The sequence below is a fragment of the Exophiala viscosa genome, assembly GCF_022695815.1.
Source record: "Exophiala viscosa unplaced genomic scaffold EDD37scaffold_3, whole genome shotgun sequence".
NCBI lineage: Eukaryota > Fungi > Ascomycota > Eurotiomycetes > Chaetothyriales > Herpotrichiellaceae > Exophiala > Exophiala viscosa.
This window is the reverse complement of record NW_026944355.1, coordinates 683,196-696,762: the sequence shown is the minus strand read 5'-3', so window position 1 is coordinate 696,762 and position 13,567 is coordinate 683,196. Positions and strand designations below refer to the sequence as shown.

Here is a 13,567-nt window from a genome sequence, read left to right as displayed (position 1 = left end):
ATGTGCCTGATTGCTCGGTGAGTGTCGGCCGTCGAGGAAGCTTCGTGTGCTTCATTCTCTTGTATGCCCTCAAGCAGTATTGGATGTTTTGTTGGCGCAGAGCTCACTCCGGCAGTCCGACGGTAGCACCATTGGAGCATGACGGCCCCTTGACACCTCCGTCTGCTCATGAATGATATTCGTTTGTGCGTCAGCCTCTTGTATCATGCGTCATCCTGGATCAGGTGTACGTGCATCCCAATCGCTTGCCCAGATAAATGTACCGCATCGCCATTGCGATCCTTTTTCCTGTTTTCCACTTGGTCCTAAGGGTCGATTACACATCCAGAAGGACCGACCACAATTGATGCCTGGTTTCTTCGTGAGCATTGTTTTGCATGGTTCATCATGCTCGCATTTCGGAGCGACTGGTCTTGAGAACAGCTTGCCCCAGGTCTGTTTCGTTGCGAAATTAGCGGCTTCGTCTTCGGGTAACTGCTTATTTGGGGATACTGCCTCCATGGGGGGTGCGTCGTCAACCTGGGGGACTTCATCTACAATTGCTGTCGGACCCGATGCTGCCGGCGCTTTGGCGGAAAAGAACCCCTTCAAAGTTCGCTGACCCTTACCATTGGGAGATGCTGGTGTTGCGGTCTTGGCTTTCTTGACTGGTGGAAAAGGATCCGACCTGTGCGGACGCTTCCCATTGACCGCTTTTGAGACGGTCGACGTAGTTGAAACTGTCATTGAAAGGGCAGGGTCCTCATCATTCTGCGTTGCAGTTGTGGCTTCGACTGTGGATGCGGATGGTAGTGGTGGCGGCGGGAGACCGCTTTCGCCAATTTCGCTCATGGTGCTCTTCGACTTGAGCAAGGACGGCTTGCGGGTAAACATGTCTCGAATGTTCTGTCTCTTGTCGAACTCTTTGATGAGTTTGCCAGACATAGGCAGCAGACATTTGGTCGACCAAGGCTCTTTGCGCACGCCGTCCTCGTACATTCCTGGAGGATTGACGATGTCCAATATGTGTTTCTCGACCCCGTCCACCAGTACCTTGTCTTTGAACACAGCATAGACAGGGCAATGGTCTGAGCCCATGAGACCCTCCTGAATGTTCGCATCGCTGAACCATTCCTTCATATCATGGCTGCAAATGACATAGTCAATCCTTGCACCATAGTTGCCTGGTCGAGCATTCACTTTGGTCTCCCAGCATGTGTACATGCCCTTGCGGTCTTGATGGAATGCGCGGCAGATGTCCCATAAGATCGATGTTTCTCTTCCTTCGTCTCTTTGTCCGTGGACTTTTCCGCCTACAAGCAGCTGGTTCAGCATCCTCCTGGCGGGTGTAGATATCCACTCTATGGGATCAAGACCATTCTTTCTCATGCTTTCTTCCGATGCAGCAGTATCGATCTCTTCACGCGAGATGTTGAGGTCTCCCGTCCATACCACTCTCTTTCCTGCTCTTTCAAGGTTTCGTATTCTGGCATCCAACACGCGCAGGAAGCTTGTGCGAAAGTGCGTTCGTGTCTCATCTCTTTCTGCAGGACAGTAGGTGCCGATGAGGACAAAGGCAGGGAATTCCAGAATGACACATCTACCTTCGGCGTCGAGTGTAGCGGGGTCAAAATCGGCTCCTGAGAGCTGTTCTGCATTCGGGTAGCCACCTATTTGTTCTTCGTCTGGTAGATCCCGGAAGCTGGTAGAAGTATTCGGAGGAGTGAGGATCCCGGTAATGCCTTCTTCTGCTCGAATGGGGGCGCAGGTAGCGTTCTTCGTGTAGATGACTACTCCAGAGTAGCCTATGACAATTAGCAAATCAAGTCGCCAGTAAAATCCCTTCTCGTCCATACCTTTCTTGTGTTTTGGGAGACTCCAGTAGTTGTCCCAGCCAGGCACAAGGACCATATCATCTCGGAGATCTTTTCTTTGTATTTTTGTCTCTTGAAACACAACTATGTCCGCCTCGAGGATGTCAAACATGCCCTCAAAAGTTCGTTTATCTCTCCATGGTTGGTACCCGAAAGGATTGCGGATGCCGTTGACATTCCAGGTTACGATTCGGAGGCCCATTGCTGGCTAAGGAAAACGCCGTCGCTTCATGGTTCGGGAAGGAGAACTGCCACGTCAGGAGGGTGGTACAAAGGACTGCAACAAGTGGCCCAAGTAAGAGGGAATGAGGTTAGAACACAATTTGTATGATTGAACCCGAACCGTGGCATAAATACCCAACGCGCGCGGGCTGATCGCGTGGTCACGAACTCTGACCGCGATGAATGTCGTAATCAATCCAACGGGCGTCGACCGGCGACGAGGTGCAGGTGTACTGCGCGTGTCCACAACAGTGACGTAACAAGTGTCAAGGTGTTCTCCAGGCAAAAAGACTTTGTGGAGGTTGGCCAGGTCTACATCTTCATTTCCATGGCACGAACTTTCATATTCACAGCTCCAATTTGACAAAAGTGTCTTTAATTCAAGTCCATCCTTTTGACAAGCCTTTGCAGCTTTGATTGAACTGTGAATCTTGCATTGAAGCGACTGGAATCACATTGCGCTTCCCCTTTGACCTGGTATCTTTCATCACGGTACCTGCCTGCCTGGATTGCCCCGCCACAACCCAAGTGGCTGTGCGCGACTTACGTTTCTCGTTTCAAAGGACGTCAAATTCATCAACCTCGTGATCAGTTGCACGTCCTCACGATTAACGAGTCGATGTATCTTATGTTGCCGCTACGCAAATAATCTACGATAATCCACCCCGGCCTGGGTAACGGCCAACACCGGACAAGATGTTGGAAAGTTTGGTAGCCAACCTTCTCAACCGCTTTCTGGGTATGTACGTCAAGAATTTCGACCCAAAGCAACTCAATGTCGGTATCTGGTCCGGAGACGTCAAGCTGCGAAACCTTGAACTCAAGCGTGAGGCGCTCGATCAGCTCCATCTGCCGATCAATGTGGTGGAGGGTCGACTGGGCGAGCTGACACTGTCGATACCCTGGTCAAATCTCCGAGGCAAGCCTGTACGAGTCAACATTGAAGACGTCTTTCTTCTTGCTGCGCCCAAGGAGGAGGATGACTACGATGCCGAGGAGGAGGAGAAACGCAACGTAGCTGTCAAGCTCGAAAAGCTCGAGGGCGCCGAGTTGTTGAAGGAACGGAACACGGAGGCCATGAGCCCTGAGGAGGCACAGAAGAACCAAAGCTTCACGCAGAGTGTGGTAACCGCGATTGTGGACAACCTCCAGGTCAGCATCAAAAACATCCACGTTCGATATGAGGATTCTATAGCTACTCCTGGCCATCCCTTCGCGGTGGGACTCACACTTAAAGAAATGAGCGCTGTGAGTACAGACTCTGACTGGCGTCCAACATTCATACAATCCACATCGGGAACGACCCACAAGCTTGCAGTCCTCAATTCTCTGGCTCTGTACTGGAACAGCGATGCCGATTTGTTCGGGACTGGAAAAGGTGGCGACGTTGGTGCAGACGCGCAAGAGATTGACAAAGACGAAATGATACGGCGTTTCAGGGATGGCATCGAGAATACTGGTAACTCCCAATACCTTCTTAAACCAGTCAGCGGACGAGCCGGAATTGAAATCGATAAAACTGGTAAGACGGACAAGCCGAAGATGAAAGCACGGCTACTGTTCCAAGAGCTTGGATTTATCCTCGACGAAGACCAATACCGCGATGCCTTGATGCTTGTCGATCTCATGCATTATTTCATTCGCCATCACCAGTACACAAAAGATCAGCCGAAGAAGAGTCCCAAAGAAGATCCGAGAGCCTGGGTCAAATTTGCGGGAAACGCCGTTCTTGACAAGATTAAAGACCGCAACCGCAAATGGACATGGGATTACTTCAAAGAGCGAAGAGACACACGCTTGCGCTATATTGAACTCTTCAAGAAGAAGAAGAAAGAGCAGAAAATGACCGAGCCGGAAACTAAAGAATTGAACGACCTGGAATTCAAGCTGAGTTATGAAGATTTGCGTTTTTGGCGGTCGCTAGCCCGTAGTCAGCTACGCAAGGAAAACGTTGGAGTCAAGAAGCCTGCGAAAAAGCAGACTTGGGGCCAATGGGCGTGGGGCTCCAAACCATCAGCTGCGCCTGCCGACGGCGACGAATCCGGCATGACGGAGGAACAGCGCAAGGAACTCTATAAAGCAATAGACTGGGATGAGAAGAAGGCAATCGCGGAAAGCGTCGATTTACCCCGGGAAACAATCAAGTTGCAAGTCGAGTCGAGCCTGAAGACCGGCAGTTTCACGTTGAAGCGAGATCCTCATGGCAAAGCAAACGAGATTCTCAAGCTGGTCTTTGACGATTTCCGAGTCAAAGCGCTGCAACGTCCGGACTCGCTGTTGGCTGACCTAGCGCTGGGCGGATTCCGTGTCTACGATGGCACCACGGAGGGAAGTCTCTTCCCACAGATCGTCAAAGTCAAGGGCGCGGAAGAGCAATCTAAGGACGATGCAAAAGGGGATGACGGAGCAGATAGCCTCGAGGACAACACTGATGCGACTGAAGAAGCCTCCGAGAAACAAGATGCCGAAAACACCCTGTTCCACTTGGTTTTCGAGAATAACCCTCTTGACGAAAGCGCTGACACCAAAGTCATGCTGAAGTTGAAGAGTCTCGAATTCATTCACAACCCGAAATTTGTCGTGGAGATAGCGAAGTTCTTCAAGCCTCCGGAACGGCAAATGGAGTCGATTGGTGCTTTACTAGAGTCCGCCGGGGCAACTGTCGAGGAACTTCGACAGCAGACTCGAGCCGGCCTTGAATTTGCCTTGGCAGAACACAAGACCATCAACGCGAACGTGGATATCCAAGCTCCAATCTTCATCATCCCTGAAAGCATCACGGAAGAGAGCACACTCTGCATGATTCTTGATGCTGGTCACGTAAGCCTCAACAGCGAGCTCGTTGACAAGGAAACCATGCAAGACATACATTCCAAGGAGAAACAAAAATACACCGAGGAGGACTTTAAACAGCTCGAGGGTCTGATGTACGATAAATTCCACCTCAAGCTCGACTCCACGCAGGTGTTGATCGGACCCGGTATTGAAGCTACTAGGGCGCAACTTGAACGTCAGGACGATTCTCAGAACATGCACATTATCGACCGGATAAACATGGCTTTCCTCATCGAAAGCTCCATCGTTCCAAAAGCAACCGATATCACGAAGATGCGTATCTCTGGCACTCTGCCAGTTCTTCACGCTTCTATATCGGACAAGAAATACAAGAATCTCATGAGACTGTTAGAGGTCGCCATCCCGAAGTTCGAAGATTCAGGAGAAAAGCCTCATGAAACAGCACCGAAAGCCATCGAGGCCCCCACCCAGGCAGAGGATCCTCGAGCCAAGAGGAAATCTGTGCAACTTCTCGAAGCGAAGGATCTGCCGGTCATTGATGCCGAGTCAGATAACGAAGATGCACCATCCAAAGAGGTTTCTAAACCTAAGAAACCGGATACTCCTGATACTCCTGCCAATATCCATCAGCGTAATTTTGAGCTCAACTTCACAGTTGAAAAGCTACAGGCGTCTCTCTACAAAGCTGATCCGGAGGGCAAGAAGCCAGATCAGCTTTTGGTGGAGCTCGTCGTGGAACACTTCTTCTTCGATTTCTACCTGCGACCGTACGATATGGTTGCCGAGGTTCAGTTGCGCTCTTTGACCGTTGATGACCACATCGAAGAAGAACCGTTGCCGGAGTTCAAGCAGATCATCTCGTCGAAAGGCTTCCAGGCCGAGGAAGGCAAGGACTTGCTCAATGTCAAATTCGTGAAAGTCAATCCAGAATCGCCGGAGTTCAAATCTACTTATGAGGAGATCGCTACAAATCTCGACGTGTCTATGTCAACAATCAATGTCATTGTAACAAGAAGGACGCTTCTGACATTGCTCGATTTCGTGCTTACAACCTTTGCCGCACCCCCGGGTCAGGACCAAGCTCAAATTGATGACAAAGAACACACCGACGTGGCCGAAGAGGAATCTGCGCCTCAGCCGGAACAAAAACAGCAAGACAAGATCAGGATCAAGGCTACCTTGACCAGTATAGCCCTTATCTTGAACAATGATGGGGTCCGCCTTGCCACATTATCGCTAAATTCTGGTGACGTTGGCGTGTTCCTCGATGCTGGCACCATGCAAATCAAAGCAAGGCTGGGCAGTCTATCCTTGGTTGATGATGTCAATCAGGGAGCGCCCGAGGACTCACCCCTGCGCCGCCTGATTGCAATTGAGGGGGATAACCTTGCAGACTTCAAGTACCAGACCTTCGATTCGTCTCGAGAGGACTATCCTGGGTATGATTCCGGCATTTACTTGCGCTCCGGTTCAATCAAGATCAATTTCTTGGAAGAGCCCCTGCGAAAGATCATGGAGTTCGGCGTCAAGTTCGGCAAAATGCAAGCAATCTTCAATGCTGCGAGACAAGCAGCAGCAGAACAGGCTACTCAGGTACAGCAGAGCGCACAGAAGATGCATTTCGACATTCTGGTGTCCACGCCCATCGTGGTCTTCCCAAGGGCCATGGTGGATGAAAGGCCTCGCGACTTGCTGACTGCTTATCTTGGTGAGATATATGCCAACAATAAATTCGTTGGAGTCCAAGGACAGGAGGGTGGACCCCTTGTGAACAAGTTGTCAGCCGGCGTAAGACACATCCGCTTGACAACTGAATTCCACTATGATGATGGACAGTCCCAGGAATTGGAGATGATCGACGCTGTCGATCTGGAATTCAAAATCAGATATCTCGAACATCAAGCCGGCCTGGAAAGACCAGATCTAGAAATTGACGGCTCGATGTCTCCCATCAACCTCCGGGTATCTCAGACCCAGTTCAAACTCCTGATGGAGCTTTCCAAGACCATCCCGGCAGCTTTCGCGACCGAAGATGAGTCCGAGGAGGAAATTGCTGAAGAGCTACCAGCTTCCACCGCCGAACCTGCCAAAGCCATCCAGCAGGAAGAAACCTCGGATTCCACCGAGCTTACTCATCAAGGTCCAGAACTCGGATCCAGTGACGAGACTTGGACGAAGCTGAATCTCGTATTCAAAGCCCCAATGCTCAGTCTTGAGCTCATGCTAGCAGAGGAGGATGAGCCGCTAGAAAATTTCGAGGCAGCCAGCATTTCCAAGTTCTCGCTGAACGAGACGCATGTCAAACTGCGTATGGTCAGTGATGGTGCTATGGAGGCCGAGCTACTCATTCACTCATTCACAATCCGCGATAGCAGAAAGAAAGAGACCAACAAATTCCGGAAGATAATGTCCTTGATCAACACCGACGTACAACAACAATTCATGGCCAGCGTATCAATATCGGGTGGCCAAGACAAGCACATGATTGTCATGTTTACGATCGACAGCCCTCGCATTATCGTTGCTCTGGACTATGTTTTCGCTCTCCAGGCTTTCGCCAATTCAGCGTTCCAATCCGATGATCCTCCCCCAATTGCAGAAGTGGAAGACTTGACTGAGGATGGCAGCGATAGTCCAGCAGAGGAAAATGATCAGAGACAGCTTACAACAACTGATGACGAATCGAACTCTGCTGGCTCAATGAGCATGTCATTCAGAATCAATGTGGTGGACGCTCAGATCATCTTGATCGCCAATCCCACCATCTCCAACAGCGAAGCCATTGTTCTTGGTACGAAGGAAGTCCTTGTCAGCAAACAAAATGCAACAACATTGCAAGTCTCAAAGGTCGGCATGTTTCTATGTCGTATGGACAAGTTTGAAACCAGCCGTCTGAGAATCCTTGATGATTTCAGCATTCACATGTCCATGGAGAACCGAAGTCAAGGCAAAGATTCTTCCATGACCTCCATCAGCATTGAAGTCGAGCCGCTTGTGCTTCGACTCTCCCTACGCGACATTCTCCTCGCCATGCAAATTGTGAGCAAGGCGTCTTCTACACTTCCGGAGCCCAAGGCGCACCAAGACACAGAACCGAAGAAACTGAAGGAGGTGAAGCAGTCCACCAAAGCTCCATCCATCAAACGCAAATCAATTGCAGGGAAGACAATGACGACAGCGCACAAGAGTACCCGGTCGAAGTCTGTGTCGAAACCTGACGGAGCACAGCAGGCGGCCAAAAAGTCCGTGGTCATGAGCAGAGAAGAGATGATTGCCTCGGTCGATGGTATAAGGGTCATCCTCATCGGTGATCTGCACGAACTTCCGTTGTTGGATTGGAGTGTCAAGAAGTTCCAAGTTGATGTTCAGAATTGGTCGAATGCAAGGACAGGAGACGCCAAATTTGACACTTTCATCAATGTGTACAATTTCTCGAAATCAGCATGGGAGCCTTTGATCGAACCATGGAAGTTTGGTTTTCACATGTCCAAGGAACTACACCCTGAAGTAATGTCAATGGAGCTGTATTCGCACAAAAACATGGAGCTTACAGTAACCTCGGCGACGATAGCTCTGGCTTCAAAGTCATTCAATTTCTTGTCGACTGATGAAGACATCCTCTCGAAACCAAGAGTGGCGGATTCACCATATCGAATCCGCAACTACACAGGTTTCGATCTCAGTGTTTGGGCGGATGAGAAGAGCGACAGTGCATCTGCAGCCAAGTTGAGCGATGGAGAAGAATATGCCTGGCGCTTCGAGGACGCTACGTCGATGCGTGAAAGCCTCACCCCAGAAGGCAATGCCGGTCTTGTTGGGGTCAAGCTGGAGGGAAGTGGATTTGATAGTGTCACTCGCATACCTGTCATACGTGAAGGAGAAACGTTATACAACCTCAAACCACGCAAAGACAGCATCCAGCACCGCATGCTGGTCGAGATCCGACTGGGATCTGACAATGTCAAGTACATCACCTTCCGGTCCCCACTGCTGGTCGAGAACAAAACTCAAATACCGATTGAGGTCGGTGTGTACAGTCCAGAGGAGGGCAATCTTCTCAAAATTGAGAAAGTGGCTCCTGGTGATGCCAAACCGGCACCTGTTGGAGCGGCTTTCGTCCACTCCCTGGTGGTCAGACCGGACCAAGGATTCGGCTACGGATGGTCCAATGAGCGTTTGTTCTGGAAAGACCTTCTGAAGAGGTCTACAAGAACGCTTACTTGTCAGACTGAAGGACGCGATGAATCACCTCCATTTTTCTTCCAGATGCATGCCTCTTATGATCGGCAGGATCCCATGACGAAAGTTTATCCGTATATGCGGATACAAATATCGGCCCCTGTGGAAGTTCAAAATCTCCTTCCTTACGACTTCAAGTACCGCATTTACGACAAGAACACGAAGAAGGACTGGACCAACTTCCTGCGAAAAGGAGGAGTCAGCCCTGTTCATGTGGTTGAATTGTCTCACCTGCTCCTTCTCAGCGTGGAAATTGAGGATACTCCCTTCAAGCAGAGTGACTTCGCCATAATCAACAGCAACACGCAGGAAGAATTCCGCCGTGAGAAGGCTTTGGTAATGAAGGATGAGAACGGAGCACAACTCCGGCTCAAACTTCATTACACTAACATTAAAGAAAGCGGAGGTGCATTCAAAGTTTCAATCTACAGTCCCTATGTCTTACTGAATAAGACTGGACTTGACATGAGCGTTCAAAGTAAAGCATTTTTTGGACAATCGAAGACGGCGGCAGCGCAAGGCGCACGTACCAGTTCGGGTCACGGAAAAGCCCTCCCTATGCTCTACTCTTACGGAACCGATGACCGCAAGAATCGGTCTCTTCTGAAGATTGGAGACTCCAGCTGGAGCAAGCCGCAGAGTTTCGATGCTATCGGCAGCGCTTATGAAGTTGTGCTGCCATCTGCCAAGGGCCAATCCGAACTTCACGTAGGTGTGTCTGTTACGGAGGGAGAAGGCAAGTACAGCTTGAGCAAGGTTGTCACGATCGCCCCTCGTTTCATGCTCAAGAACAAGATAGGTGAGGATATTGAACTGCGCGAGCCTGGCTCATCGGATGTCATCAAGATGGACAACAACGCACTCGTCCCACTATACTTCGTGCGACAGACCCCAGAGAAACAGCTTTGCCTCTGCTTCCCCGGTGTCAACAACCAGTGGTCATCTCCATTCGACCTGGCCAATGTTGGCATGACCCATATCAAGTTAGCCAAACACGGTCAGAGACAGAAGCTCATCCGGGTTGAGATCATCCTGGAAGACGCAACACTGTTCTTACACTTCAGCGTTGAGACGAAGCACTGGCCATTTTCGATGCGGAACGAGAGCGACACCGAGTTCTTGTTCTTCCAGGCCAATCCAAATGTCGCAGAAGATGACGAGGAAGACCGTGGTAGCGGCTGGAAGCCTATTCGGTATAAGTTACCACCCAGAAGCATCATGCCTTATGCCTGGGATTATCCAGCCTCGAAGAACAAAGAACTCGTCCTTACTGCAAAAGGCCGCGAAAGATATGTCAAGTTGATGGAAATAGGCAACTTGATACCAATCAAGTTACCTCCGGACCAGCCTGGTGGAAACATGAAGGTGATCGACGTCAACATTGTGGCAGAGGGACCAACGCAGACCCTAGTGCTCTCCAACTACAAGCCATCAAAGTCGCTCTATCGTCAGAAGACAAATGCGACCACAGGATCACAGACAAGCCTAAGCCAAGGGTTTGAGGTCAAGCAAATCGAGTCAGAAATCAACTTCAAGGCCGAACTTCGCCTCGCCGGTATTGGTATCTCTTTGGTGAACACCAAACTGAGAGAGCTTGTGTATCTCACTTTCCGAGAGATCGAGTTCAAGTATGGTGACTCGAAACTATATCAGACACTAAACGCTACGGTCAAGTGGATTCAAATCGACAATCAGCTCTACGGCGGCATCTTCCCGATCCTGCTCTATCCAAGCGTGGTGCCAAAGACTGGAAAGGAAATGGAAACTCATCCTATCTTCCACACTATGGTGACTCGGGTCAAGGATGACTCATACGGCGTGCTATACATCAAATACGCGACTCTTCTCCTTCAGCAGATCACGGTCGAGCTCGATGAAGACTTCATTTTTGCCATGCTTGATTTCGTGAAAGTCCCTGGTGCATCCTGGGCCGAGGAGAAGGAAGGAAAGCTTTGCGACGAGGATCTCGACATCCCGGAACCAACAAGAGAACAGCAAGGCCAAGAAGTCTACTTCGAGCTTCTTCACCTACAGCCGATCCAATTGGACCTTTCCTTTGTCAGAACCGAGCACGTCAATGCCGAAGACAACTTTGTCAACAGTCCACTGATGTTCTTCGTGAACGTTATGACTATGTCCATCGGCAACGTCAACGATGCCCCCATCAAGCTCAACGCACTCATGCTCGAAAATGCAAGGGTGTCTGTTCCAGCGTTGATGGCCAACATTCAGAACCACTACACGCAAGAGGTCTTGCGCCAGATACACATCATTCTAGGATCGGCAGACTTCTTGGGCAATCCAGTTGGCCTGTTCAACAGCGTCAGTTCCGGCGTGGCAGACATCTTCTACGAGCCGTACCAGGGTCTTGTGATGACCGATCGACCTCAAGAGTTAGGTATTGGCATCGCCAAGGGTGCGAGCAGTTTCGTCAAGAAATCTGTTTTCGGATTCAGTGACAGTATGGCGAAATTTACGGGCTCTGTGTCCAAGGGTCTCGCCGCGGCGACCATGGACAAGGAGTTCCAGGATCAGCGACGAATGTCAAGAAATCGGAACCGGCCGAAACATGCGTTGTATGGTGTTACCTCCGGTGGAAATGCCTTTGCGGCAAGCATGGCAAGTGGTATTGGAGGCTTGGCGCGTCATCCACTTGAAGGTGCCGAGAAGGAAGGAGCTTTGGGTTTCGTCAAAGGTGTTGGCAAGGGTTTCTTGGGTCTGGCCACCAAGCCTGCAATCGGTGCTTTTGATCTGGCGTCCAACGTGGCCGAAGGCGTTCGCAACACCACGACGGTGTTCGACCAGGAAGGTTTGGATCGTGTCCGCTTGACACGGTTCATTGGTATGGATGGTATTGTGAGACCTTATGCCCAGCGTGAAGCCCTCGGCCAATTCTGGCTCAAGACCTGTGACGACGGCAAGTACTTCAACGAGGATTACATTGCGCATCTGGAGCTGGAGGGACGCGATATGATGGTCATGATCACATACGACCGCATTCTGATGATTCGGACTAAGAAGCTGAGGATGGAATGGGAGGTCAGGTTGACAGATGTACAGACCATCAGTAAGGAGAGAACTGGTATGAGTATTGGTTTGAAGGGTGGTGCGAATGGACCGTTCATCCCAGTGACGGATGAAGGCAGTAGGAACTGGCTGTACAAGCAGATTGCCATCGGTAAGTTTTGAGTTTCGTTTGACTGAGTGGTGCCAAAGCTAATGTTGACGGCAGCTGTGAATGCTTTCAACGACAAGTACAACGCCAAAGGATGAATGAGACAATGATGACACTGGAACAAAGACGTTTTTTCATTATTGATATTTGCTTCCATTTTCAAGCGGGCAATGGCTTTGGGGCGCTCTCTGTGTGTATGGACCACGCCTGCTTCGCTGCTGCTGGTCGACTTCTGAACCCGATCGAGTTGTATATTCTCTGCCTGTATCAACAGCACACGAGGTACGCAAGTATTGGTTGAGGGGTAATGATAATTCAATTCACTTCGTCCTCGAACCATGGCTGCATCGCAGCACACTCTCATCTACTTGGCGATTTGATTTCTCTCACCGCCAGGCAGTCCAATGTAGGCCATTCCTGATGCAGGCTTCGTGTCACTGATACTTGCATCGTCTTGCACCGTTGTTGTGATGGTGTGGCAGAATTAAGATGCTCGTCACGGCAACTGCGCGACTCTTCCATCCTCTTGCCCCAGCAATGCTCTTGAACGTCAACACGCAACAACATTTGCAGTAGTTGGACCAGTTGCACAGCAACGATCTCAGCAACACTTTGAGCAACATGGCACACAACGTCAATCGCGAAGACCAGAAGGTAAGCCGCCATCCATTCGAGGTGTTGCAAAGGTTGATTGCTAATAATCGCTTGATCAGGTCGTCTCCGGACGTGACGCCAACGGCACCCCCTGGACCCGAAACATTCCTACCGAGGAAGGCGATAAGCCGCACCCACGCAAGTATGTCAAGGTCAGTGTTGAAGATGACGACAAAGAGAACGATGGAAAAGACAAACCTGCCAAATCAGCCAAACCAGCAAGCAAATTGACCATTATGCCCGCCAAAGAACTCGAAGCCATCCGCGTCGAAATGATCGAACAAGCCAAGGAGAATCAGGAACTGCGACACGAGGTGACCATGTTGGAGAATCGCTACGCCAAAGCCTTGTACGACAGACAGTTGTACTGGGAATGCGGAGTGAACTGGGCAAAGCAGGAACTCGCGTGGCGGGCGGAGTTTGCTAGGTTGAACGGACAGGTCAAGATGTTGCAAGGGACGGTGGCGAAGGTGCAGGGGAAGAAGGAGCGAGCTTCTGCTGCCAGTCCTGGAGTGGCCGTTCGTCCTGGAAAGACTGTTGGTAGTGGTAACAATCTCGCTGGTGGCGCTGTCGACCCCGCTGTGACACCAACCCCGGGCAATTGACACTGGGATTCTGCAATTGCTGG

At 50.4% G+C, this 13,567-nt stretch overlaps 2 protein-coding genes across 2 annotated transcripts; one reads left to right on the top strand and one right to left on the bottom strand.

Moving 5' to 3' along the window:
- Window positions 1-210: 210 nt before the first annotated feature.
- Window positions 211-2,055, bottom strand: EDD37DRAFT_656870 (AP endonuclease 2; the record flags this gene model as incomplete). The annotated part of the gene is made up of 2 exons (XM_062818861.1): window positions 211-1,784; window positions 1,836-2,055. 2 exons carry the CDS (start codon window positions 2,053-2,055, stop codon window positions 211-213), a joined length of 1,794 nt encoding a protein of 597 aa, XP_062671681.1.
- A 351-nt stretch (window positions 2,056-2,406) lies between these two features.
- EDD37DRAFT_625576 (uncharacterized protein) lies at window positions 2,407-12,406 on the top strand. The gene is made up of 2 exons (XM_062816247.1): window positions 2,407-12,288; window positions 12,343-12,406. The coding sequence occupies exons 1-2, from the start codon at window positions 2,772-2,774 to the stop codon at window positions 12,381-12,383; spliced, it is 9,558 nt and encodes a 3,185-aa protein (XP_062671680.1). The 5' UTR covers window positions 2,407-2,771; the 3' UTR covers window positions 12,384-12,406.
- Window positions 12,407-13,567: the final 1,161 nt, after the last annotated feature.